Genomic DNA, 27,738 nt, shown 5'->3' on the forward strand with positions numbered 1-27,738 from the left:
TCCACATAATGCAAGTTTAATTTTAAAAAAGGATATACCTTAACACCTATCCTGGCCTTTCTGGATGCTTTTATTATATTGGTACACTTTTGATTTTGGAGGAAGAGGGCAAGGGATACACAACAGGAAATATTAAGATTAATAACAGAAGCAATCCCTTGTGCTTAAAATAACCCTACAGGTCGAGGACTTCTGGTTTGAAGGGCTTCAGCGACAGACAGAAATCCGTGATCGTGCACGGTTTCTGTCTGGGCTCGCCGCTGGCGCCCCGAGCCGGCTGGTTTTGGGGCTAAGCCACCCCGTAGAGGTGGTGAAGAGGGGGGAGACCACCAGCAGAGTCGAGGAGAGCTGCATCTCTCCTCCTCCACTGGCCATTACTCCTTTTCCCGAAGACGGTTGCAGCGGTGGTCAGAAATGGCCACCACAAAGAAGAACTTGACTGGAAAAGAATGTGCAGGAGGAAGATAAGAAGTGAAAGTTATGGCTGACCGGCTTGTAAAAGCAACAACTAAGGTACCCTGGAATTTAAACTTACAAAAAATAACATCACTCCCAATGAAGCGTTGGAAGCAGCGAAGGAAAGTGAAAAGGGAAAGGCTTGGCTTTTTTTTCTCTTCTCTCTCCTTCCCTATACTGACAACTAAGAGACTTAAATAAGAAATCGGAAAAATCCGCTTTGACATCAATAGGCAATTAAGCTGAAAATAAAACAAAATGCCAAAGGGATAATAAAGATTTCTGGACATTAAAATTTTTCTTTTTCATAAGCAGGAAGGGAGAGAAAAAGAATAAGGGCAGGATCTGGAAGAGGGAGGAGACTGCCTGGAATTAAAAAGAATCTACAGTAAAATTTCAACAAGACTTCTAAAAGATACAATTTAATTGAAACTTTGTAACTAAATAGTAATCCCAGGAAGAGAAAGTGAAAAAAAAGAGCAAAAAAGAAACAGCTTGCGTGTATTTGGATTATTTGGTGATCTTTGGACTCTTGGTTATTATATTTGAATGACTAAAATCAATTGGGTGGTTGTTTAAAAATGTATACAATGGCACCACTTCTGGATGAATTGAAAATGGAACTTAAAAAGTTCAAAGAAGATGCACAAGAAGGGAAGGGTTCTTTTGGCTTCGTTTTTCAATTCTTAGAAATGGAGATTTGGAACTATGAGAAACAATAAGAAACGATTGCAAAACAAGAAGACTGGGACAAAGAATAAGCCATCTTTAATGAACAAGTAATTTTATGTGGGGAAGAAAAAGGAAAGGGGGGAAAGAGAATGGAAAATTTAAGACTTAAAAAAACAACCAAAGAAGAAAAATAATTTGAAAAATAAGTATAATACTGGAAAGCAACAGAAAAGGGGAATACAGAGAGAGAAATAGAGGTAGAGAGACAAGGGGGTAAAAGGTGGAGAGAGAAGAAGAGAGGGAAGAAGGGAAGGAAAAGAAGTTACAAAGGACCAGAGCAAGATATAGAGAAATAGGACCTATTTAGAGATAATGGGTGAAAATCTAACTGAAAAAGGGATTCTGTAAAGGTACATAACATTGTATTGTTATATCAGTAATAGAAATAACTTTAGAAAATTGGAAACAATGTATGATTAAAATGAGGGATAAAATAGTGTAACTTAGTGAAATGTTTGTGAATAAAATAAGTGAAGTAAAATAAATGAGAAAATTGAATTAGGAAGGAACGGGAACATTTTAATTAATTAATGTTTTATAAAATATAAGTGAAGGGGGGGGAATTAACTATGGAAAGCTTATAATTGTTCCCGTGGAAGTATGATATTTAATTGAAAAGTAATGTTAAAGATGTTAAGACTTTAATGAATATTAATATTAATGATAGAATTGAATTGGAATGGAATGTTGTTTTAATTATATACATTTATGATTTTTTTTTAAGAATACGGTGTTTATTTTAAGAATGTACCAAGCAGAATCCAAATGGAAGTTATGTATTATATTGAATGTTACAACTTTAGGGAAAAGATATAAAGGCGTCATACTCCAATCAGTAACTACAGGAGAAATTTTGTTTAATGAGAAAAGATAATAGGTAATTGAAATAGGACAGACAAGAAAATATAAATACAGTGATTTGAATTGAGATGAGATAATTAAAATAAAATTGAGAAAATTAAAAGAGGGGGGAAGCTATGCAGAAAATGTAAAATAGTAATAAGATATGGAATAGAATATAAAAATGAGCATGAACCTGAATTTGTGTCTGTACGAAGAAATGTAACCCGGGATTACGCTACTTTCAAAAAAGATGTTTTATTTCTATTTTTTTTCTCTTTGTGAAAACTCAAATAAAATTTACAAAAAAAACCCAAAACCCTACAGGTCACAGTTAAAACTAGTGGCAAAATACTCAGTGTTAAGTGTTGCTCAAATAAAAAAGAGATAAATCAATAGAAAGAAAAGAACCATCAAGTGCACAACAACAGAAGGAAGCAACAAAAGAAGTACCAATTGAAAAAAAAAAGCATTTATAAAGGAAGGGAAAGAAAAAAACAAAGGGGAAAAAAACCCCAATATCCTGAAAATAAGAATGGCAATTAAACGGCAAGCATGGAAAGGCATAAAAGAAACAGATTTTCAGCATGACTGAAAAATTGAAAAGCAGCAGTACTGATAAAGTGCCAGCTACAGAGCATTGAAGTATACCTGTAGAGTCTCCCATCAATTGCTGTCTGGGGGAAAAATACATTCTGCTGGTATCTGGTCATTTTTTTTTTATGGGGCTGTAGAACACCAATTGATCCTGGACACAAGAGTTTTAGGCAACTCTAGATTGGCAGTCATTTTTTCAGTGTCTCTATCTTGTGGAACCTGAATTCATTAGCAGTAGAAGCTAACAGACCTCCAAAGAAAGCTTTGCGCGTGCTGTAGAATAGGGGAATCAAGCTTGATTTCATTGAGGGCTGCATCAGGATTGTGTTTGATCTAGGAGAGCAGAGTGGGCATGGCCAGGGTGGGAATGACCAGCTTGACGTCACTCATGTTGGGGATGTCTGTGGGGCCCAAACGCTCTGCCTGCAAAAATGGGCTCCATAGCTCCATTTTCAGCTGTGACAGCCTCCTGCCACCCTTTGCCAGTGAAAATGGAGTTCCGTTTTCACTGGCAGAGGGCAGAGGTGGCTATTGCAACTGAAAATGGAGTATGGGAGAACTGCAAGCAGGAGTCCCGAGCTCCATTTTCTTTGGCAGAGGAACCATGGGCCAGTCCTTTGCTGTTTCTAGGGCGGCCCCATGGGCCAGATCTAAACACCCTGCAGGACGGATCTGGTCCCCGGGCCTTGCGTTTGATACCCCTGCTATAGAAATACTGTGGCTGATATAGAGTTTGCTCCCATTTGGGGTCTCTACAACTGGACTTGGCTGGCTGTATTTTCAGGACTGTTCCACAGTTCAGTTTGGAGAAGGGTGTTCCCCAATGGATGAGTGCTTTTATCATCACCTGAATTAACAATATCACCATGGCGGTGGGGTTGAGGGAATTTATCAGTATTGATTCCCCATATGCTGTTTTCTGTCAGGGGCTGTATTTTGGAGTGGAGTCTGGCTTGAGAGACATCATGTGGAAATGAAATCTCCATTGTGATGGGTTGAGACTGTGGGTAGCCAGACTAGGTTCAATATCTTCATCATATCCCTTTTTTCATCTCTCAGATCTCATACCAGGAGCTAGGGTTCATCTGCTGCTATTTAATTGCAGATATGCCTCTAATAAGATCTTTCTCATTAATGATTTGATTTGAAGGCAAGCTTGGCTTTCATTACAAGGATTAAAGAGGAAGAAAAAGATTCTCACTCAGAACCTAGTCAACTTGGCCTTCAGGTTTTAGCAATAGCCAAAGCACTTAGACTTATATACTGCTTTATAGTACTTTACATTCCTCTCTAAGCTGTTTACAGAGCCAGCATATTGCCCACAACAATCTGGGTCCTCATTTTACCAATCTCAGAAGGATGGAAGGCTGAGTCAGGACCTTGAGCTGGTCAGGATCAAACTGCTGGCAGTCGGCAGAATTAGCCTGCAATACTGCATTCTAACTACTATGCCACCATGATTTTGCATCACCTGTGATCTTTAGGAAGGGGAAAAGTTTAATATTGTCATCCACAATGACAATATCAAAAGCCACTATTGTACAGATAGCTGAATATGAAACCTTATTACTTATTACTATTATTCTTCTCATCCTTCCTATTACCTATCTACTCCCACTTATGACTATAACCTTATTGCTTGTATCTTTACAATTGTTTTATTTAGTTTCACAATATGATTTTGTTGCTTATTTAGAATCCTATGATTATCACTAGGTGTTGTATCTTATGATTCTTGATGAATTTATTTTTATGTACATGAGAATATATGCACCAAAGACAAATTCCCTGTGTGTCCAATCTATTATATTATTTATTGATCTGCTTTTGTACCTTTGCAGTATCTCCCATGCTGTATAGCAGTATCCCTGCCACACTTAATTGACCTGATTACATCCTCCTACTAATGTTGGGGAACAGCAAGTTACATTCCCTTGCTGCATGGTACGGACCATTCCAGGAGTTCATGGCTGCCCTGACAACTATGAACCTTATGCAACGTACAAGTGCCCAACACAGATGACAGGTCACACACTAGATATGGGTTTTGCCTCAGACAAGACACTATGTAATTTCAAATGGGAGGCATTAAATTTCATTCTTTGTCCTGAACTACTCTGATTGCCATGGTGCTCTCTAGTGCAATCCCTTTCAACAATGGGGAAGATGCTATCTGATAGGTCTGCTAGATGTTTCCTGCTGATTTTCAGAGAGCTGCTGGGATATTTCACAAGGTCCTCTTGGGCAGTACCTGAAACTTTGGTTGCCCAGAATAATAAAGGAGTTTCTGAGGTGTTGGACTTGTCAGCTTTAGATATACTGCAGTCTCTTGAGTAGCTAAGAAGATGGTTTGAAACTTTACAGTAGATGCCTGGAATGTTGCTTGAAGATCCACTGCAAGTCTGAACATAAATTGGTACCAGCTCAAGGTTGATGCTACACAGTGATGATTTGAGAGAGAGAGAGAGAGTGTGTGTATCTATATATTTATATCTATAATCTGTCTGTCAATCTGTCTGTCTGTCTACAACTATCTATCTATCTATCTATCTATCTATCTATCTATCTATCTATCTATCTATCTATCTATCTATCTATCTATCTATCTATCTATCTATCTATCTCTGTATTGTATCTGTTAATGCCTAACAGTCTTTTTTAAGATCATTTGTCGGTTTTAAAATGATCTGTCCATTTTAGGCAAGAGTGTTCATCAAGACATCTGAAATATTGCATTTTCACAGCATTAGGCAGACAAAACTGCTCAAATCCTATATAAGCTACTGTAGATTCCAACTGGACAATTCCAGTGCAAATGCCTAGAATTTTCTAAGGTGACGTGTGATCATTTTGAAATCTGTGAGTCCTGATGAAGTGGATAAGGCTTTCTGTAGTGCTGAATTTGCCACAACTCAGTCGAATCAGTATGGTTGATTAAGGCTTTCCATGAGGTTATACAAAATTGGATCCAAGCAGGTATCAATGCTTCTAATGCTATAGAATGCTAATGCTTCTTTGAATTAGGAAATATTTCTGCCTCTTCAGAAGTAGGTGGTGGTATCCCTTCAGCTCAAGTCTAACTGCTTTACCTGGACTAGACAGATGATTCAATGGATATGCTGACCCCAATGCCTAAGGATGTCATGGTCTGGATAAGGTGGAGCAGATTAAATCCTTCCAAGACAGAGTTCTTATTAGACTTATGGAACAATTGCTGTCTAGTTGGTGAAGTTTTTTTTTTAGGAAGAAAGAAGGTGAGGTCTATGTTACAAATTTTCATTGCACAGCCTGGGACGAACCATTATTTGATAAGATTCTAACAGATCTTAGTAAAAAAAAGACATGAAAGAAAGGGGAAACAAGTAAAATAATGCCTGAAATGTGGGATTGGTCAATTACAATTACAATCTTTGAAAAAGATGATCAATCAGTTTGGCTAATTTGAATGGACTCTTAAAGCCTGGAAAAGAAGAGGGCCATTTTTAAAATATTGCAGAGCACCTGCACATTCCTCCCATATCAAGGAGCCAGTACTAACTTCCTCATTGCTTTACAGGGCAGTCAGCTAGAGCAGGGGTCTCCAACCTTGGCAACTTTAAGACTTGTTGATGTCAACTCCCTGGCTGAGGAATTCTGTGAGTTGAAGTGCACAAGTCTTAATATTACCAAGGTTGGAAACCCCTGAGCTAGAGGACCACAGACCCTCCACATGAATTAAGTTATTGACAAATTGAATGCTAAAATGTACATGTCCAGTTTTCAAGATTATATAAACTAACTTCTTTTAAAATCTGGTCAATAAGAATCTAGTGTGATCAGTTAACCACCATAAGTAAATGATCTGCTAGGCATCTTTATGTAGTTTATTGATTGAATGATTGCAGTGAAGGTATTAGCTAAAGAGAAAGCTGATAGTTTTGTAATGGAAACATACTCAGAAATATCTTTTTTTTCTTAACATTCACTAGATGATTCCCAAAATAATATTAGTAATCAGCTATTACAGAATCACAACAATGAAGGTTTTGAGTGGACATGTGAGTTTATAGTATCATCTGATTTTCAGTCACTCTTTACCACTTGAAGGCCATAGCAACTACACATCATCATCATATATAGCTTTTTGATAAATAAACCTAAAATAGCTTCAAAATGATAGGTGTATGCATTTCACTAGTGAACCAATCTACTTTTATGAAAATTGCTAAATTCTGCTAATTTATGATTGCTGTTCAAAGATGCTTTGTTTGAATTATGGTCAAGTGTGAAAGATTTTGTTAGATGTAGTCTTGCATAGAAGGTTGCAATATTTAAAGTTTTCCACTGAGTTCTGTCTCACTAATATGTTTCCCCACCTTGTCCTGGATCTTATTGCTTATTTCCTTATTTTTTTGTTTTTAAAATAAAAGCAAAAAGCAGCGTGGGGGCTTTACAAGGAATAATTTGAGACACATAGTGAATGATGTTTTAATAAAGTAGATTTATCTAAGAATCTATTTTTCTCATCTCGTACCTTTATTTTATTCAGCATAGTATTTTTCAATTCTTTTTTGTGGAATGCCCTTTTCTCTGTTATTTATTCAAAAAGAAATAGCTTCGTGTGTATATCTGCACACATTTTCTTGTATTTGGGCGGGTAAAAAGAGAGAAATAATTTTGAATTAGTATTTAAAATTCAGTGGGAAATGATACACAGTAGAAGTCAAAAAAACTTGAAGCATAATCTGTTAATATTACATCAGAGGCTTCTGTAAAAGGGTCAAGTGGGAAAAGCAGTCTCTGAATCTTGAGACACAAACTCCATCTGTTTTGTACATTTGTTGTCACATTGCATGCATATAGAAAGTGGCAGATCTTTTGATGTATGTGCCTCTGTGCCACATATGATCTAGGAAAAGTACCTATCTTTCTCTTTTGCCTCTATTGAAAGAAACAAAAAAAAATATCCTATAGACATTTAAGGAATTGTGAAATTGAATATTTTGATTATGGATAAAAGATTCCACTATAACAGGAAAAAATGGGCTGAGCTTGTATTCATTCCCTAACAAAATGCCAACATAAACCAATTTTATTATATTTAATCTAGTATGTGTTTCCCAGTGGATGCAACAGAAAATGGAGTTGCATCTCTCCATACAATCAGGTTCATGATATTATGTTATGCTTAATACTGATGTTTGCTTTATAATTTGATGAAGTGTATCTTTCAAAAACGCAGGAAAAGTTGACCTGGTAAATGCAGATCTGAAATCAGAAAGCCAGTTGGAAATCTAGAAGCAAAAACTGTGTTTTCTATATCCAGATAAGATTATTATATGGGAAAGTGTTTAAATGTTCATGGTGCAGAAAGTCTATGGATAAATAATTCAAAAAGTTGGTGAACTGAAAAAGTAAAAATATAGTTCTCCATACTGACTTACTTTGCTACCTGCATTATAATAGGCTTCTGAATGAGGGAAAGAGAAGATTAGGTCTCCTGAGGATCACATACTATGAATGTATTTGGAGAATATAAAGCATTTAATGTCCTGTCAACTCTCTGGGTTAAAAACAGGAGGCAAATAGAGAACAATTTCAGGCACACACACAAAAAGAAAAATAAAAGAGATAGATGTAATTGTAGAGCAGGAATACAGTCAAGTAGGAACTAGTCAAGTCAAGGAGTGAAAGGTTGAAAAATCCAGAAGCAGATATAAATTCAAAAATAGGCAGTTGCATACCAATGATACGATCCTGCAGGATTAAGGATTTTTTATGAAAAATAAAAATACAAGCAAGTAACATGGATTTTCAACTTAACTGGCATCTGTCAGGTTTTAATTAATTGCTGACTCTTGCCTATTTAATAGTTACAGTGGATTGTGCAGGTTTAAAAAGTAGCACATCTAACCTGGATGCACATGGAGGGAAGCCTATTCTGAGGGTTATCTTATCACATGGAAATATAAATAGTATACAATTTCTTAGAAAGATTAAAGAGGACAATGCCAATCATAGTCATTTTAATTGTGGTATAATTATATTTTAAAATTTTAATTATGTTTTAATTATCAGAACACAATGGTAATATATTTATGGATTAAATTAATGTATGTCTATTCAAATGTAAATTTAGTGCATAGTAATATTTTTGGTAATAAATAACATATTGTCTGCCTTATTCAATTTCATCAGATCTTGAAGAAGCATTTTAGTGCAAGGCTTTTTAAAATTCTATTCTTACAGTAATAGTTTTAACTGTAAAGTGGTATGATACACTTTCTTAATTATTTTTTCCCTTTAAATTAAAAAGTCACGAAAGCTGTGCTCCTAAAATAAGCAGTTAACATCAATGCAGTAAATAAATATTGACATAGCATCACTGGTGGGATTCAGCCAGTTCTCACCACTCTGGGAGAACTGATTGTTGTTAAGTTTCTGAGCAGTTTGGTGAACTGATTGTTGGAAGAATTCATTAGGGCAGAGAACTGGTTGGTAAATTATTTGAATCCCACCACTGCATAGCATGGAACTTTATAAGGAGTGTTTGTTTACAATTTCAACTTTTAAAGACAGTCCACAAGATTCTGTCTGGCTAACAAAAAATAAAACAGTAAAAAATTTAACCCTGAGTTACAACAGCTAAACATGTGGAAATGAAGCCATATCATTCAGCCTAATTGTAGATTCCACAAAGGACCAAACTCAAAGGACCAAACTTTGGAAAAATCCAGATCTCCGCCCCTTTCTTCAAGCTGGCTGTTTTGATCTCAAGGGGATTCTTGTTCCAGGGGACAGTTGTAGCTGTCGAGAAGGCATGCCTCCTACATCCCGTAAGATGACATTGCTTAATAAATGGGACCTGAAATATGCCCTCTGGTGATCTTATCAATCGTGCAGAAACAATGAAAGACAGGTGGTCCTACAGATTTATTTGTTTGATTTATATCCAAACTCTTTTCCTGTGAATGGTAGCTAAAAAGGATGCAGCTATATTGAGAACTTACAGAGAGGTCCAGTGTTTGCTCCTTTGTGTAATCCAGAGCACGTTTTGCCTTTGAATCTGCATTAGCTGATATATGCAATTATAATTTTACCAAGGATTTCCTTATTTTAGGCACTTAATTTTAATCAGTAATTATTAGTTTTGTATTTTGTTGTGCTCTGCTTTTTTCAAAAGTGGCATCAATTATGTAATCTTTGAAGTACATACATATAAAATGGATCAGGTATACTTTATGACAGGTCTCAAACACAATTTCATTGAGGGCCGCATCAGGATTGTGTTTGAATACAGGGGGCTAGGAGTGGGAGTGGCTGGGGTGAGCATGACCACTTGACGTCACTCATGTCATGGGCACCTGTGGTGGCCAAGTGCTAAGGCAGGATTTCTCTCAGCCCCGCTCTCCCTCTCATTATAATCCTTCCTTCCTTCCTTTTTTTTTTCTTTTTCCTATCCTCATCATTCTCTTTATTTCTTCCTTCCCCTCTTTTCTTATTTTTCCTTCCTTGCTCTCTATCCATCTTTCCTTCTTTTTCTTTGTCTTTCCTCTTTCCCTTTCTCCTTTTCTGTCCCTTTTTCGATGCTCAAATGCAAAAGGGAAACATTTCTCCTTTTGTTTTGTTTTGCTCTTAGTTTGTTTTACTAGCCCTCTGCCAGTGAAAACAGAACCCAGGGGGGCATGCACCAGGGCTCTGTTTTCACTCACAATGGCCATCTCCAGCCCTCTGCCAAAAAAACCGAAGCTCAGGAGTGCCACATGTGGTCCCCGGGCCCTGTTTTTGGCACAATGGCCTCCTTCAGCCATCTGCCAGTGAAAACAGAACTCAGGAGAACCACATGCAATGACCCACTTTTGGCCATGATAGACTCTAGCCCTCTGCCAGCATCTCCCCGAGCATGCCCTCCGTTCAAGCTCCATTTTTACTGGCAGAGGCACCACAGGCCAGTCCTTTCCTGTTTTGAGGGTGGCCCGTGGCCCAGATCTAAGCACCTGGAATTTGACATCCCTGATTTATGGTGAATCAGGAACCTCTGGAAATGATTTCACTTGGATCTGACAACCCTAGCTGACAAGGCAGAGAAGTTACAAAGCTGCCTTACAGAAGAGAAGGTCACTGCAATGGATTTATACCTTACAATCATTGTAGAACAGAAGTTAATTATTTCTTTGTTGTCTAGAGTCCATAATTTTGCATATACACACACACATTTATATGCATTGTAGAGATATGGAAATAGATAGATACAGAGAGATAGTTATAATGTATATGTACTTTATACACTGTATTTGCCACATTTAATATTATAGTGTGTAGGTACTCATTTTTTACATTTTCAGATAAGGTGAAAAAAAAGGATTCTAATGGCAGGTTATATTATTTTCATTTTTAAAATTTTGTAGCAAATAATTCTAGTGATCCCAAGTAATCTTGAAGAAACACTTAAAATGGAGTCACTGGAAAATCTCAGGACTTTGAGCTAAATTATTAAGTCAAATCATTTTTACAATGTTGCCAAGAAAACTATTTGGAGAAATCTGTGTTGGCCTGAAGAACCTAATATTAATATTAGAAAATATTTATCTTTCAATTTTCATGTTCACATCTCTAAATCATTGGATACAAAAATAATTTCTTTTGACCACTCTCAATTCAAAATTTTGATTATTTTTTTATCTTCTTCTACTATATTGCCGCTGATAACTAATACCAATTTTATTTCAGTTCTCTAAAATTTCCAAGGTTTCCTTCAGTTATTTCTTTTATTCCTTTGAGGGTGAATTGGTTCAGTATTTTCCTAAGGAATGTTCTTATATTAAAGTGTGTATGTATCTGTTTATATCTTTCTGTTTAATGGTTTGTTCTCCAACCAACTCTTTTTGCCTTACTGGTAAATGAACATTTTGTTTGCCAGAGATTTTATTTAATCTGGGTAAGATCTATATTTTAGGTGCCTGGATTGTTCTGCCATAGTTTTTTTGTGACAGCTAAAATCATTTCTGAAACTTAAAGGAAATTGCAATGAAATTAAGCTTCTTTTGTTTGAAGTTTGTGTATGTATGTTTTAAGGATTTTTCACTTATTTTACCTCTTGTCTCTTAAAAAGTAGAAAATTGTGCAGTGGCCTTTTGGTAGTTTATCTCTAATACAAGTAGTCCTCGATTTATTACTACAATTTCTGTTGCTAAACAAGAGAGATGTTAAGTGAGTTTTGCTCCATTTTACAACCTTCCCGTCACAGTTGTTAAATGAATCTCTACAGTTGTTAAGTTAGTAACATGGTTGTTAAGTGAATCTGGATTCCTCATTGACTTTGCTTGTCAGAAGATCGCAAAAGGCGATCACATGACCCCGAGACATCCTCTATTTGAAGAGGTGTCCAATTATAATCCAGTGTTAAGATGTATTAAAAAAACATGAAAAAGTGACACAGTTAATAGTATATCAATAATGGATTAAACTGTTGGAATGGGTATCTCATTTTAATGCTTTATATAAAGATATATCGCTTTAAATGGTACCACTTTTTAAAAAATAAACTACCAATATTTTCTTTTGGTCCGTAGCAAATGCTTTGTTTTGGTTTTCTTTTGTAAAGATGTAATAAATGGTAGGCAAACAGTGAGAATTATCAATAGAACTCAAAGATCACTTTGAGACTCCTATAATTACCCAAAAACGTATGTGCATAATAATTGTGCAGACAGAAAAGGCAACAGGCAAAGGCAATCCCATCTAATTGTTGTTTACAGTTTATATACAGTCACTAGATATATTGCATTGTTATTTATCCATATCATTTTATATATGTGTACTTTTGGAACTATATACTCACACTTGTCTTCTTTTTTAAATAAATATTACTTTATACACAATATTTTTTTGATATTTTACAATTTATGTGATGCAAGAATAATGTCAGAATATTAAGTGATGGTAGTTTTTTACAACTGATTGCCCTTTATTTTTTAGTACATTGTCACTCCTCAGGATTATGCAATTTTTTTTACTTTATTAAAATCAATGATTTTATTTAAAAAGTTTTTTAAAATATTCTACTACAAATGTTTGTATATCAACAATATTCATTTTTCTATTTAAAATAGGTGTTAAAAACTAAAAAGCTCCTTTATTTTCTAATATCCATTTCAGTTTATAGTAAGTTATTGGCATAAGGATGTATAGCTTTTTCATTTTTTAAATGTACTAAATTTAGTCTAGAATTTTTAATATTTAGTCTTGGTTCCCATATCATACAAACAAACACTGCTGTCAACAATTAGAATTCTACTTTCAAAGAAGCAGGATACAGTAACAGCTTTACATTAAACATATTAAAATGGCTTGGAAGATTTACTTAAAAAGGCAGGTTATAAAACATAATCATAATTGGTACTTATGAAAGTGCCAATATAGCAGAACATGGACTATAGATTCAATTCAATTTTTGCTACAATGGAAATGTTTTAGTAAATATAGGATTTTGGGGGAGAGAGGAAGTTCCCTCAAGAACAGCTGTTGGAAGTACATTAAAACACGATAAAGTTAGAGGGTGGCAATATTTATTTGATTTACATGTCATAAATTTGAAAATTCATAATAGTACAATTCTGCTGGAGTAATATTCTCAAAGAAATTCAGAATTATTAATCAAAGTTACAAAAAATTTGTATATTAAACCTGAAGTAAAAGAAAGATTTTTGAGACTAAATTAATCAAATAAAAGTCTCATTTTGATAGTGGAATAATTCTAATTTCTTAGTATTTAAGCCACCTCCACCATATCTTGAACCACAAACTAAAGAATGATATAGCCTTTGCTAAGCAGTGGTAGAATTTAATCAGACTATTTGTTTTCAACCACATGACTAATCATACTAGGGAAGCCTCACTACCATTATTGAAGACTCTTACCAGTAGCACCAATCCCATAATTCTATAACACTATACTATCCTTGCCAACTTGTGCATGGATGTTGTTGGATAGTGTGGAACATCAACAATATCCGCAATAAAAGTTTTTCACCCAATATTAGATAAAAGGCCCCATAACCTGCCCGAGGTAAATGAGCGTATTAATGTACTTACAGACCTAATAATGATTCTGCTCTGAATTGATGGAAATAATGTGGTCAGATCTAAGCAACACACACTCATATACTGAGATTTCAATACAAGTCAGATGAGCTGACTTGTAGATAAATCTAGGTAAATGAGGTTTTATATTAAACTGACATGGCATTTATCAGCAATATTACCAAAAAGAAGTAATCAAAAATTCCAAAAATTTAGTATGAAATCTGTGTCATCTAGACTTTAGATGTATTTTCAAAATCTTTATTTGTTTATTGATCATATTTCTACGCAACTACAATCCAGAGACTGTTGGTTGTTTTCCTATAACCATCTCTACTATCATAAACATACCATATTCATGCCATATCTCAAAATGGTATATAAAGTGATTCTTGAAAAGTCAGGATATTTAGTCAATAAAATAGAGTTTGGACTGATACTTTTTTAGATGTTTAATTTTTTAGTATCATTTAGGGTTAGCTAAACAAAGTTTTTCTTTGTAACACTCTCCACCTGCTGCCTAACAGAATCTGTGAGTCTAGGAGAACTGCAAGACTGTACAACTGCTTTTTCTGGAGAATTGTAGCCCATTAAGAATCAACACTTGAACTAATATGGATCCAGATGATTTCTGGATAAAGATTCACTCTGCCTTGCTAGGATTCAATCATTAGATATTGCTAAGATTATTGTTGTTATTGCAAGGTCAACTTATATTTTGCATTGCACTCGCAGAGTTATCAGTTACCATTACAGAGGGATGGTTCTCTGAAGATGTTGATATGACTGTACAGAACAATATAATGTACGATGTTTATATGACTGCTAATTGATATGCAATTTAATGTTTTCTGCCATTTTTTTACTTTGTTTTTATTTTCAAATTAAACTAAATGGTAGTTTTATTGACTTTTATACATTTTACCTCCATAAAATGTTTTGTTTTATTATATATGCTATCCAGACTCACTATGTGAGGTATATATAAATAAATTATTAAATGTGTATGTCTCCTGACTCCCGACTCCTAGCAATCCTGGGTCAGTCCATAGTTGATAAAAAAAAAGAACAATACAAAAGATAAACAATAGGATAGATATAACAAAGAAAGCAAAACTGAGTAGGAAAGAAGTAGCATCAGTCAGAAATAAGAAAATATTTCTTGAATGAAAAATTATCTAGTGAACAATCATAGTGTCAGATCTCAATTTAAGAGTTTTAACCAGCTTTAAATTGTTTTTATTTTGAGTCTTTACTGTGACAATGAAAAATACTTTATATGGCCATTGTAACCATTATTGAGTTAAATTTGGGAAGGCCTTCAAAACATAATTATATTAAAAGAACTGTTTAACAGTTATAAAATGCAGTTATAAAATGGTGATGGTGTGATATAGTAGTTGAAATGTTAGAATAAAATGTGGGAAACTCAGATTCAATCCATCTTTTGCTCAGATAGATTACTGGGTGACTTTGAACTAGACACTATCTTTCAACTCTATTACCAAGAGAGTTGATGTCACTGGGGAAAAAAATGAAGGAGGAATGCTTTATCCTCTACTCTTGAGCTCTGTAAGAAAATATAAGACACAAGAAGTAAATACTTCCATAGTTTTGAGTTTTCCTTCTCCCATTCTCCTGCTGTAAGGATATTCAGGAAGTCCTCAACTTAGAAAAGTTCATTTAGTGACCATTTGAAGTTACCGCAGCACTGTAACAAGTAAATTATGACCATTTTTCACACATATTAATGTTGCAGTATGGCCATGGTCATATGATCAAAATTCAGACACTTGTCAACTCACTCATATTTATGACAGTTCAGTGTCCTGGGATCGTGTGATCACCTTTTATGATCTTCTGACAAGCAGAGTCAATGGAGAAACCAGATTCACTTAACAACTGAATTACTAACTTAACAATTGTAATGATTCACTTAACAACTCTGTCATGAAAGATCATAAAATGGGACAAAACTTATTTAACAACTATCTTGCTTAACAAAGAAATTTTAGGCTCAATTGTGGTTGTAAGTTGAGAACTACCTGTAGTTCTGGTCAGATTCTGAGCCTGATGAAATTGCCAATTAGAGAGATACCCTGCGCAACCAAAGAAGATGCAAAGTAGCCAAAGTCTTTCTAAAAAACTTCTCTTCTGTTAGCTCTATTTAGGACAAAGCCCATATATGATTGGGCTTTTTTTAAATCAAGTTCACTGCTGAACTAGAAAAAATGACAAATTGAGTTCCATTACAAAATTCCACAATAATTATTCATGATCATTAATGGCTCCTTGGGAAAAACTCATATGTTGCTATCCATGATGGCATGTTCCCTGATATCTCAGGTTTGGTGAAACTCCTATTATATTGTTGACTGCTATATTTGTGCCTTGCCATCTACCTCTTAGCATCATTTGGAATTGGTTTAAAGTAACAGCTATATACTGTATAACAAAGGGAGTGTAATAGTGGGAAGTAATGAATTAAAAAAGAGAGATGGTATCGTACACTAAGCTCACAAACATGAAGAACCAATACAAATATTTTTGGATATTTAGTTTTGATTTTTCCAAATTTAACAGGGAAGTATCACATATATGCATATAGTTATATTGTATATATATGGGGGGCGGTTATTCAGCTTTGTTCGGGTATATTCCCACGTCATTATTGTTGTGCTTTTAAAGTTGTAGCAATGCTTTGGCAACTTTAAAAGCACAACTATGATGACATGGGAAAATACCCGAACAAAGCTGAATACCATACATGTAAGTTCCCGCAAAAACTTAAGAATATATATATATATATATATATATATATATATATATATATATATATATATATATATATATATATATATATATATGTGTGTGTGTGTGTGTGTGTATGTATAATATATATTATATTGTATATCAATCAGAACTGGATTCAAAAAAGATTTAACAGTAATTGGACTCCAAATACATTATAGTATTTAGGTAAAAGTAGTGGTAATATTGGTAGTATTATGGTGCAATGATGAATGCTATTAGCTAATAAAAATATTTCTGAATTCCAGATTCTACTTATTTTCAAAGATGATATTTGTAAGGGCATTCCATAATTCCTATATTTAAAACAGACCAAAAAGTCTTACTCATAACTGAAGTATGATTCTAGGCTTCTTTGGTGTATTAATATAATTCAATACACTTTCTCTACACAGTCTTTTTCATTTATTTAAAACATGAAATTATCAAAAAAACAAAGAAAAGTACATTGCAACAACAACAACAACAACAACAACAACAACAACAACAACAACAATAATAATAATAATAATAATAAGGCATATATATTGTCTTTGGTTATTTTTTTTCCCAGGATTAAATTTTGTAAGGCCTTTAGAAGACTCAGGAGCCAACCTATAATAAACAGCTCTCACCTTCAAAATCATAAAACAGGCTTTCAGTTCTTGAACATTCGATCTAATTGCCTTGCTACATCAAAGGAAATATCTGAGGACTGAGAAAAATCACAGAGGGGGGGAGGGGGTAAAGGGCACTTCTACCTCCAAAGGTTATGTGCTGGTGGCTTGGTGGAGCCCTGTAAAGTTATGGCCTAAAAACTGCTGTTTGCGATTAAGTTGATGGGCAAAATCTACCTAACCATTTTTCCCTGCTGCTGACACAGAGTCTTTGTTCACATTTAGATTTCTCAAACTGTTGCCAGGGTCAGATGGAGGTCAGACACCATGATGATGTATAGGAGAACATGTCTGGGAATTTCTCTCATACTTAAAACACATACCAGAAAAAAAGAGAGCACCCAGCTAAAATTGTCTGATGAGACCCAGATGATGACAGTGTCGCTGTTCTTTTTAAAAAAATTATTATTCCTTATTTTTCCCTGGTCTAGACTCCACAAGCACGCCTGTGCCCACGTACACCATTTTATTCATGCTTATTCTGACAGCATTTATGCTCCTTCAAAATAAGGATGCTCCATCTTGTTTTGACATGTCGTTTTCTTTCCCAGCTGGGGATGGACTGGTAAATCAAGAGAAGGGGGAGGAAATCTGCCCATCTGTGAGCATATTCAGTGTGGAATTGCCATAGGTTGTGTTAGACCATGAGTTTTGACAAGACGGGCAATATTCACATTGTACACACATCTCTCTATATCTATTTGCATTAACATAGCGCAGTCTAGTCACAATCACAAGCATACAGCTTAGCAGACTGTGCCCTCCCATCACCCTTAATAAACACAGCATTGTTTCCAGCTGTGACTAGGAACCTTACAGTGTTTGATTAGTTATACCACAGAGAGAGGGGGGAAAAGAAATAAGCATGCTAATACCAAAGGAATTGTTTATTCCATTCATTGCTGATTATTATTACATTTACATTTTTAAGGAAGACAGGGTTTCTTTTCCTGTTTCCCAATGTTTCTGGTTCTCGAAAATATTTCTCTCCAAAAAGCTGCTGATATGTAGCTTGCAGCATAGCATATTCAAGAAATTAATGCAAAATATCCCACTATATCTATTTCTTTCTTTCCATTTATATCGCCTATGGTAGCTTGATAGTGGCTTCAATTGTTTTCTTGTAGATTCAGCTCCACTGCAAGTAAAACACTAAGTAGCAATTTTTCTCTGCTCAGCTGCTCCACATGACAGAGGATATTTCATTCTGCTGTCAGAATGTTATTAATAAAACATGGGGGGTGGAAGGGGCCACAATTTCCCCTTTCAATCACTATAGCATTTACAATGAAAATTTTATGTAGTGTGTAATTTTCAGTTAATGCTTGACACTTAAAATGTTGGTAGCTGCATTTTGTATGGAATCTGAAGGGTTAATTGTATCATATTCCCCAAGCAAAAAAAATCTCTCCTTATCAAAAGTGAATAGAGGCGTGTATGCAAATGTGTGTCTGTGACCCTTTGCCTTTCCAGTGTTAATTTATATGGTCATTAAAGACTTTATGAAATTGAGCAGCCTGGTGTTTGGAATACCATTTCATCACCTTCTCCCATCCTGCACTGAAATCTTTCTTTCTTTCTTTCTTTCTTTCTTTCTTTCTTTCTTTCTTTCTTTCTTTCTTTCTTTCTTTTCTTTCTTTTCTTTCTTTCCTTTCTCTCTCTCTCTCTCTCTCTCCCTCCCTCCCTCCCTCCCTCCCTTTCTCATATTGTGATGAAAACAGCATGCTATGCTGTAGGGAGTTGCAAGTCTGGTTATCTGGCATTACTCAGATTGCTAAAATTCATTAAAATGTGACATCAGCACAGTCACAGACAAATGATCACAAGATGAAAAGGAACAGTAGGCCTTTCACGGATTAGTGCTACATGGCCTTAGCCTAGAAGTTAACTGCATAAAAAGATTAATCCACTAGTAGCTAAGATTTACTGAATAATTAAATTGGGTTGAGTTACTGTGAAGATTTTCATGTAATCTAGCTGGTGTGAACATGTAAGTGAGGTGTAAGTAAGGTCACTTTTTTTAAAGGCAACATGCCAAGTAGTTTCATTTACCCCAACTGGTTCCTCCTGAAGAAAAATCTGAAATCTCATATTGTATTTACAGACTGACCTTAGCAAAATGTATAGATTCTAATTGGATTTATTTTTTGAGAGGTTTCTCAAATATGTTGCTGTATATAACTTATTATGTTGAATATATCACTTTAGTAATGCAAATTATTTGTAGTTGAGAAGATCTATTTGTTCTGTAGCTCTAGTTATCACTGTGTGTTTAAGAAAATATGGTTCCCGGGCTGCACCATAACAACCCAGATTATTAATAATTGATATCTGATGTCTTTTTAAGAGTCCTTCTTTCAATTTCTGACAATGTCTCATTAAATGTAATCCTGATCTTATTAAAGATCATATTTACACCTCGTGTTGAATGGTCCCTAAGCTAGCCTTTTTGTCATTTTTTTAATGCTCATTCACAGAAGAACAAATTGAAGATGCAGAAGGGTCTACTAAAAGCTCATCAGTGGCTGTTGCTGATGATAAAGAAACATGTGAGAAAGAGAGAAATAAAAGTGAAGGCAGAAAAGCTGGTAAAGACTCTGGTAAGATGCTAGATTTTTTTTCCTGCACTCTTTTAAAATGGGTATTAAATAGTTTGTTTGTTTGCTTGTTTAATTTAAAACTGTCTGGACATTCCTGCTATTATCTATTGCATGTGTATTTTGCATGTGATTTTTATCAGTTGCCTGACATTGACCTATTTTTAATCATAACCATCTGACAGGATAGATGTGGATAAGCTGAAGAATATTATAGAACAACTAGCAAGATTATTTTTTAATCAAATCAGTTTGTATGCTTGTAATTTTTAAGCACCTTTCATTAATCTTAGCTATACTTGTATTCCTCTGATGGCATATTAATTTTTCATAAGATTCTACACTACTTGAGGAATTTTCCCTGCATTCATGTTTCATCTCTTCTCAGAGGCCTAAGACAATGGGAATGCTTCTCCCCACCCCCACCTTCCATCAGCTTTCTGTTCTTGATATATGATCACTTAGATTCAGGAATCTTCCCTCTACGTGGCCATTTATCTGGTATTTGGGGGGGGGAGGGGGAATACAGAAAATCTATGAAAAGGTTTACAGATGATTTGGCCAAGAAGGAGGAAATATCATTGAAAACAGATTATGAGCTGGGAAATATTGATCTTTAAGAATATACAAAGCTCTATAATGAAAGCTACTGTCTTTAAAAACAGAACTCCCATGTCATGACATTTACTTGTGCACAAACAAACCCAAGGCCAGCATCTGGCATGGATACACAAAGCTTTTTCTGTATTTGATTTGGCAAAATGTGACTCCATCCATGCTTTTTATTTATGAGATGGAAATCTTTGGTCACAATGAATATTACATTGGCTACTTTTGCTGCACGCTATTCCTAGTTATATTATGCTGGATTCACTGAAGCAGAAGAGGTGCTGAAGCAGGTTGAAAGCTATTAGTTTCAGGTGCTCATATATCTTTTCCGTGAATCCAAATGACAACAGCAGATAAAAGAGCTTGTATTCGCCATAAAGACATTCAGTTAATCAGGAATTATTATTTTACATGCAAATTTATTCTCATCTAAATGAACCATAGAGATACTGCTAAATTATTGTTTGCTTTGTAAGCAATAGAAGTATGAAAACACCGTTTTTTAAAATGAAAAATTCAATAATATTTAAGTAGTAAAGATTTGACTCATAGATATATGTCAACTGTGTATCACTACTCAGAAATATCCATAGAACTAGGATGATTTAGTTTTTAAAATCAAGAACCTGAAAAAGAACTGTTCATAACAGAGCATGTCTACAGGGATTATTTAAAATATACATGCCCTTTCATTGGAAGGTAAATCTAAAAGCAGTATTGAAAGACATGCTGCTTCGGCTTGTTACTGGGATCAGTGTAGAAGTGTAATGGAAAAAGAGAACATTTATTTGTGAGACATCTTCATTCTTCATGTTGTGCTTTGTTAAGTAAGCTTTAGATTTCTGAGATGTTTTCTGTCTAAAATATTTGCTATAAATCATCTAAGTTATTTGGTTAAGGACATTTTTAATAGGCCAATAGGCAGAAGTGGTGAACTTCAGAAACACAGATAGCAAGTTCCATGAACAATAAATTCAAGTTTAATTAGCCTCACCTATGCTCCAGTTGTCCTGTGGTGCAGTGAAACACCTTGAGATGCTAAAGGCAGATGCTTTTGTAAGAAGCTTGAAAAAAAATTAGTTCACATTTCGAATTCTCAAACTGACCTTTTGAATCCTACAATAGAATTCTCTAAATTAATTCTGCATATAAAGTATTCATTCAATGAGGTTAATTCTCAACACAGCTGACAACTATGTTTAATGACTGCATAACTGCTTATGTATAATTGAATGCTAATTTGGATTTTCTTCTCCTGAATTAAGTATTGGCAAAGAAGTCCCAGAAAACCAACAAGTTAATCATAGCCTTAACAAGCTAGACAAAAAATTGCTCTCACCCCTTTTTAGCATATAATGCATTAGAAAAGAAGGGATTAACACGTTTGTTGCTCAAGCATTTATATAAATTGTTGTTCTGTATTGCCTTCCTTATCTCAGATGGAGGCTTTCAAAGACTTGGCAATAAGAAAACTATGTTTACTGAATATTGATTTAGAAGACAAGAGCCTTCTAATGCCTCATTTATATTGTCATTTAATTCTAGTGCCACTTTAGATTAATTATAATCCAAATTACAACTCAACACAGTGTAGTAATTAATATGGAATTAATCCAGATTAATACATTTGCATAGAAAATGTAATAAATTTCTGACATGGCTAAAGGGAACACTATTTAACAAGGTGGTAAATGTAAGGAATAATGGAAATTCACCATTTATTGTGCAATAAAATTATTCTTTAGTTAAATTCTAACTAGGTGAACCAACGACCTAAATTTTAGTACTATAGGATCTAAACGACTGATATCCAGCCCTAACCTTGTCAACTTTGTTTAAAATATAACTATTTATGGAGTTGTTCCAGCGATTGATTGCCCTTGTAAACTTAGCTAACATAGCTTATTTATGTTAACACATCATAATCTTTGTTATTTTAGGATTCAAGAATTATAAAATTGATGATTATATGAATCACACAGTTCTGGTTTATGTAAGAATAGTTTACTATTCCATTCTTATGAGACAGACCTCCACATTTTTATTTAGAAATAAATAAAGTATGACTAAGCATGCCATGCATACTCAGTCAATGGATTATATCCAACGGGGTCTGCTTGCTAATGAGACAAATTTCTTCTTCCAAAGGAGCATATAAGTGCAAAAGAGAAAAGAAAAAGTTAATAATAATAATAATGACTTTTGACTTTTGGTAGATATGACTTTTGATAGACATATGAATAAAGAAAATGCATCAAATTTTTACTTTAGGGTTAATATTTGTCTACATTACTTCTACAATCACGTATAATTCTAATAATCAAATTACAAAATTAACAGTTAATTTCTTTCAATTTCTCCCCAAAAATCCATAATTAGTCTTTTCTTTAATCAAAGCTGTCAATTTTGCCTTCTGTGCCAATTCTATTAGCTTCTTCATCATTGTTCCATTGTAGATATTTACCAGTCCTTTCACCATTGTATATATAAAAGTCTCTGTGCTGTTATCATATACCAAAGCAAATTTCTGTAAGATGTTCCCATTTGTTTGTTCATTTAAGAAAAGAGAAAGCTCTGATTTCAACTGTATATTCACTTTTCAAATCTTCTGAGTTAGAAAACATACTTGATGTCAGTATTTTCTAGCTTTCTTTGCCTGCCCACCAAAGATGAAAATATATGCCCTCTGTTTGATTGTATTTTCAACAAATGTTTGTAATTTGCTTGTACATTTTTGCCAGTATATTTTGTGTCATATACTGGTCATTTTATTAAACTGCTTTTTAAAATTAAAATTTATTGTAATTTTCAACTATTTCTTCCCCGTATTCTCCCATTGGCTTAACTATATATTATAACACTACTTTTGCCCATTGTCTCATACAATATTTAATTTGTTTATCCTCTATTTCTATTTTCAATAAAAGTTTATACAACTTAGTAAAATATTTTTATTCATCGTACACGACTCCTTGTAACAACAGCAATAGCACTTAGACTTATATATCACTTTACAGTGCTTCACAGCACTCTGATTGGTTTACAAATGTCAGCCTATTACTTCCATCAAATTCGGTTTTACCACCTTCAAATTCATAATTTTTAAATCAGACTTAAATCTTTCCATTAACTAAGCATAAGGAAATCAATAATATGAAGAACCTTCCAACTCCAGATTTTCTCTTATTTTTAACTTAAATTCTCCTGGAGAAAAAATTCAAAGCAGTATCCATTAACTATTTTATTTAAATTTCATTTCCATTCTTTAAAAAAAACTTATTGGAGTGACAACCATAAAGGTATATTAAAAGAATTCTTTATTTATTAAAGAATATTAAAATTCTAAATTGTCAATATGGAATGTCTAATAAATGATTTTTAAAATGTACATTAACCTTGACTTTATCATACTACAAATAACCATGCCAATAAAATCTTAAATCATGTCCTTCCAATTCCAATATCACCTCTTTTTTAAAGCCTTCCATTCTTTCATTCATATTAAACAAGCTGCAAAATATAATTTTAAATCAGGTAATTCTAGCCCCCTTTTTCTTTAGCATGCAACAGTGATAACAGTCAAAATTATTCATAAATAATGGTTATTCATAAGACATTTGAAAGTGAGATAATTCAGATTTTATTTATTTGTTTGCATCCCACATTTTTGTTATTTTTAGAAATAACTCAAAGCAGCAAACATACTTGTGTCATACCCAACAACTGCCTTATAAATGGTTTGCTAAGAGAAATTTTTACTGTCTCTACTTCCTATGTTTCACTTTCCTCGAACTTTAATTGCTTCTACTTGGCTTCTCCTGCCAGAGGGAGTGACCACTGTTCTGTCATATGGAAATATCACTCTGCATTTTCAGAGATTTCTGACCTTCTAAAGTGGTTGGAAACATACTAGAAATAATCTTCTTTGAAGGCTCAGGAATCCTAATGGAATCTGACTGTCTCAAAGGAAATTTCCAGCTGTCATGTCCAGCAGTTCTGGCTCAGGCTATAAATACAATTTAACCCAAGCACCCTTTTTTCTGTAAGCATTGCCTGACCGTCTTCTTGTTTTTTGAAGAACTGGTTGCAATGAAACACACACAACAATGGATGAAATGCACATGGCATAAAATCTGAAGAGAAGCTGATCAAAATATTGACTTTTTTTAGGGGTTTAATCTATGGAGAGTAGCACTAGAAAAGCAAGTTTATGTCTATATTCTGAAGGTGGAATTCTTTTGAATAACATGATATATAATTGTGTGTATGTATGTGTGTGTGTACATACATACATGCACGCATGCATACATACATATATATTACACATTCTGAAGATAAAATTGCTTGCATTCATTCCAGTTTTGATATCATTGTTATAGCAGTATCAGAAATGCTTAGTCATTTGTTTGGATCCAGAGGTAGTATTCTGACCAATTCTGGAGAACCAGTAGCGGAAATTTTGAGTAGTTCGGAGAGCCGGCAAATATCACCTCTGACTGGAGATTTTACAGTATCCTTCTCCTGCCACACCCACCAAGCCACTCCCACAGAACCAGTAGTAAAAAAAAAAAATTGAATCCCACTGCTGTATGGATCCCACACCCTGTTTTACCAGGAAGAAGTGGACATGTTTGAAGAACTGAGTCACCCATTGGCACATCGAAACAGGGTTCTAAATCTTGATTTTGGGGATAATTATTGCCTTTCGGAAGAAAGGTGTAGTGCTTGCACTCTGAAGTAGATGTAGGGTACCCCTCCTTAAAAAAATAAACATAGAAAAGTCAATCTAAAAGCTATCACTTAGTGTCAGAAATGGTTTACATTTTTTAGTATGTGCGGTAAGTTCTCAGCACCTGGAAATCTTGAATAAATCTTATTTAGATAATGTCAAATTACTTTTGAGGCTTCATGATGGAAAAGTTTCTGATCTAGTTTTATGTATGTATGCATGCATTTACTTATTTATCAAATGTATATAATGCCCATTTCACCAATAAAGCATCTCTGGCAGAGTCTTAATAGCATTGCATTCTTGGAAAGAAACTCACTCCCCCCCTCCCCCCAATTAATATAAAATCTCCTAATATACAAAACGTATTTTGCAGTATTCAGTCCTGAGAACATAATGGATAGAAACAAAGTCCAGATGATAAAGAATAATTTTGGGGGGAGGGAAGCTGGATAGGAATTAATAAATGCTTTAGCTTGAGCTGCCGCCTTGTATTGTACAAGAAAATATAAAGAATTAGTTTCTGTATTAATTTAGACTTTATTAGACAATTGTATGTTTAAAGATTAGGAAGTAAGTGATTGTTTTGAATGTACAGAAAAGCAACATCCTTCTGGTGACATTAGAAGTATGTTGGTTGGACTTGTCGATGAACTTTTTTTTATATAGATGTTATACTTGTTCAGAATCTAAATGGTTTGCAGAAAATGCAGTATTTGACTGGTTTTATGCAATAAGAGGATGAATCTGAAAATTAATGTCATTGAAATATAATACAGCTGGGTTTGACAAGGAAGATAACATGAACAATTTATACTTGTGACATATGTGATGAAGACATAAAGAAAACCTAAAGAAAGATGTGACTACTTTAATGAGTTGAAATTAAGATGTGGCTTTCAATGTGACTTTCAATAAAGCATAGGTTGGCCTTTCCCAGAAACCTGAAAAATATCACCACTGCCATAAAGTGAAATATTACATTATGGTCTAAATCAGGGGTGTCAAACTCAAGATCCGGCCCATGGGATGCTTAGATCTGGACCATGGGGCCTTCCTGGAAACAACAAAGATGGTGCCTCTGCCAGCAAAAATTGAGCTCGGCGGGCGGGCAATAGCAGAAGGTTGCAGGAGGATGTTGCAGCTGGAAATGGAACTCAGGAGCGTTTTCACTGGCAGAGCACTTGGGCCATCACATATGCCTCCTGGACACGAATGATCATGCTGGCCATGCCCATCCTTGTCCGCCGAGGTCAAACACAACTCTGATGTGGCCCTGAATAAAATCAAGTTTGACACCTCTGGTCTAAATCATTTTTTAAGCATGCCTGGGCCTAACATTTATATCCCACATGATAATCACAATTCTTAGACAGAACAAATTTGTTTGTATCCCACCTTTATTATTTTTACAAATAACGCAGAAAACATACTGTATCTAGCACACCTTCCTTTTCCTATTTCCCCTACAACAACAACCCTATGAGCTTAGTTGGGCTGAGAGATAAAGTGGGCCAAGATCACCTAGGTGGTTTTCATGGATAAGGTGGGTATATTCCAAATACAAAAGGATAAATGAGTAAGGAACTTGGAATTCCTGATCCAAACTTTCAATATAGTCCTCTGGGATTCCTGAATCCCATTATCAGAGAAGAGACACAGGAATGGGATGTAAGACTGTGCACAAAGCACCCTCAAATGTTATTCATACCATTTTGCTGCTGCCTACACAGCTTAGGGCATTTTAATGCATTTTAATAAGGAAAATTCTTTGCTGTGCTAATCTAATTTAAGGGTAAAATGATTGGTAAAAGAGATAGATTTCTTTTTGTTTTAAAACATGATTATTAATATTTAAAATGCTTTAACCTCTTAGCCCCGTTAAGATTCTGAAAACCTTAAACCTTTATAAAAGAAATCCAAACAAGGCTTTATCCATTTGCAATTTATTTGAATAATCTTGATCTTTAATCAATCTATAATTCTAATTTTATTTTTAAAGTTTCACTAAGTCTATTCTGCCTCCTAAATTTAATAGAGGGACTAATACACTGAAATATATAGTATTGTCAATTTTAATGTATTTCTAATAAAATGTATTTATATATTTTGAAGATAACCACATGCAATATATTTTGCTGCTTCTGAATTATTCTTACAGGATTTTCTGTTATTTTTCAAATAAAAAGTGTTCTTTTAAGAGAAATGTTTCTTTCCTCTCTTCACCAATATGCTTTTTGTTCATTATAAGTATTCTGCAAGCTTTTCATCAGTGACAGTCATGACCCTATTTTAAAATTAAAACTGAGACATTAGACAGTGAGGTCAGTTTGTTCGTGTATGTGAACTCTGTGTGGATCTTAAAAATCAAGATCCTTCATGCATCTCCCCTAGACAATATATTTATGTTGGGTCTGATAGCAATCAATGGTTTAGCGTCATTGCATTTCAAGATGTATTTGCACCCAGTTGTCCAGTGATAGTGTCCTCACCCTGGAAATAATTTAGTTGCAAATTGACTGGAAGATGGTGAAAATTGAAAGTTAAAATTAGAAATACTCATAATAAACAGCAGAAAAAAGGTCAGATTGATGCCACACTATGATGAGATTGGAATGGTTGGTAAATGAGGTTTTCTGTTTGTTGTGAG

General features: G+C 34.4%; 1 protein-coding gene across 4 annotated transcripts in view; it reads left to right on the forward strand.

Annotated features, from left to right (window-relative positions):
- ZFHX4 (zinc finger homeobox 4) overlaps positions 1–27,738 on the forward strand; it is a 193,153-nt gene that overhangs the window by 141,663 nt on the left and 23,752 nt on the right. For all 4 annotated transcript variants that reach the window (XM_026706065.2, XM_026706067.2, XM_087931404.1 and 1 more), the window contains exon 5: positions 19,631–19,753. In XM_026706065.2, the coding sequence (XP_026561850.1) occupies positions 19,631–19,753 (123 nt within the window). The remainder of the gene's footprint in view (positions 1–19,630; positions 19,754–27,738) is intronic.

The sequence above is a fragment of the Pseudonaja textilis genome, chromosome 3 (genome assembly GCF_049901715.1).
Source record: "Pseudonaja textilis isolate UNSWEBS1 chromosome 3, rPseTex1.2, whole genome shotgun sequence".
Classification (NCBI taxonomy): Eukaryota; Metazoa; Chordata; class Lepidosauria; order Squamata; family Elapidae; genus Pseudonaja; species Pseudonaja textilis.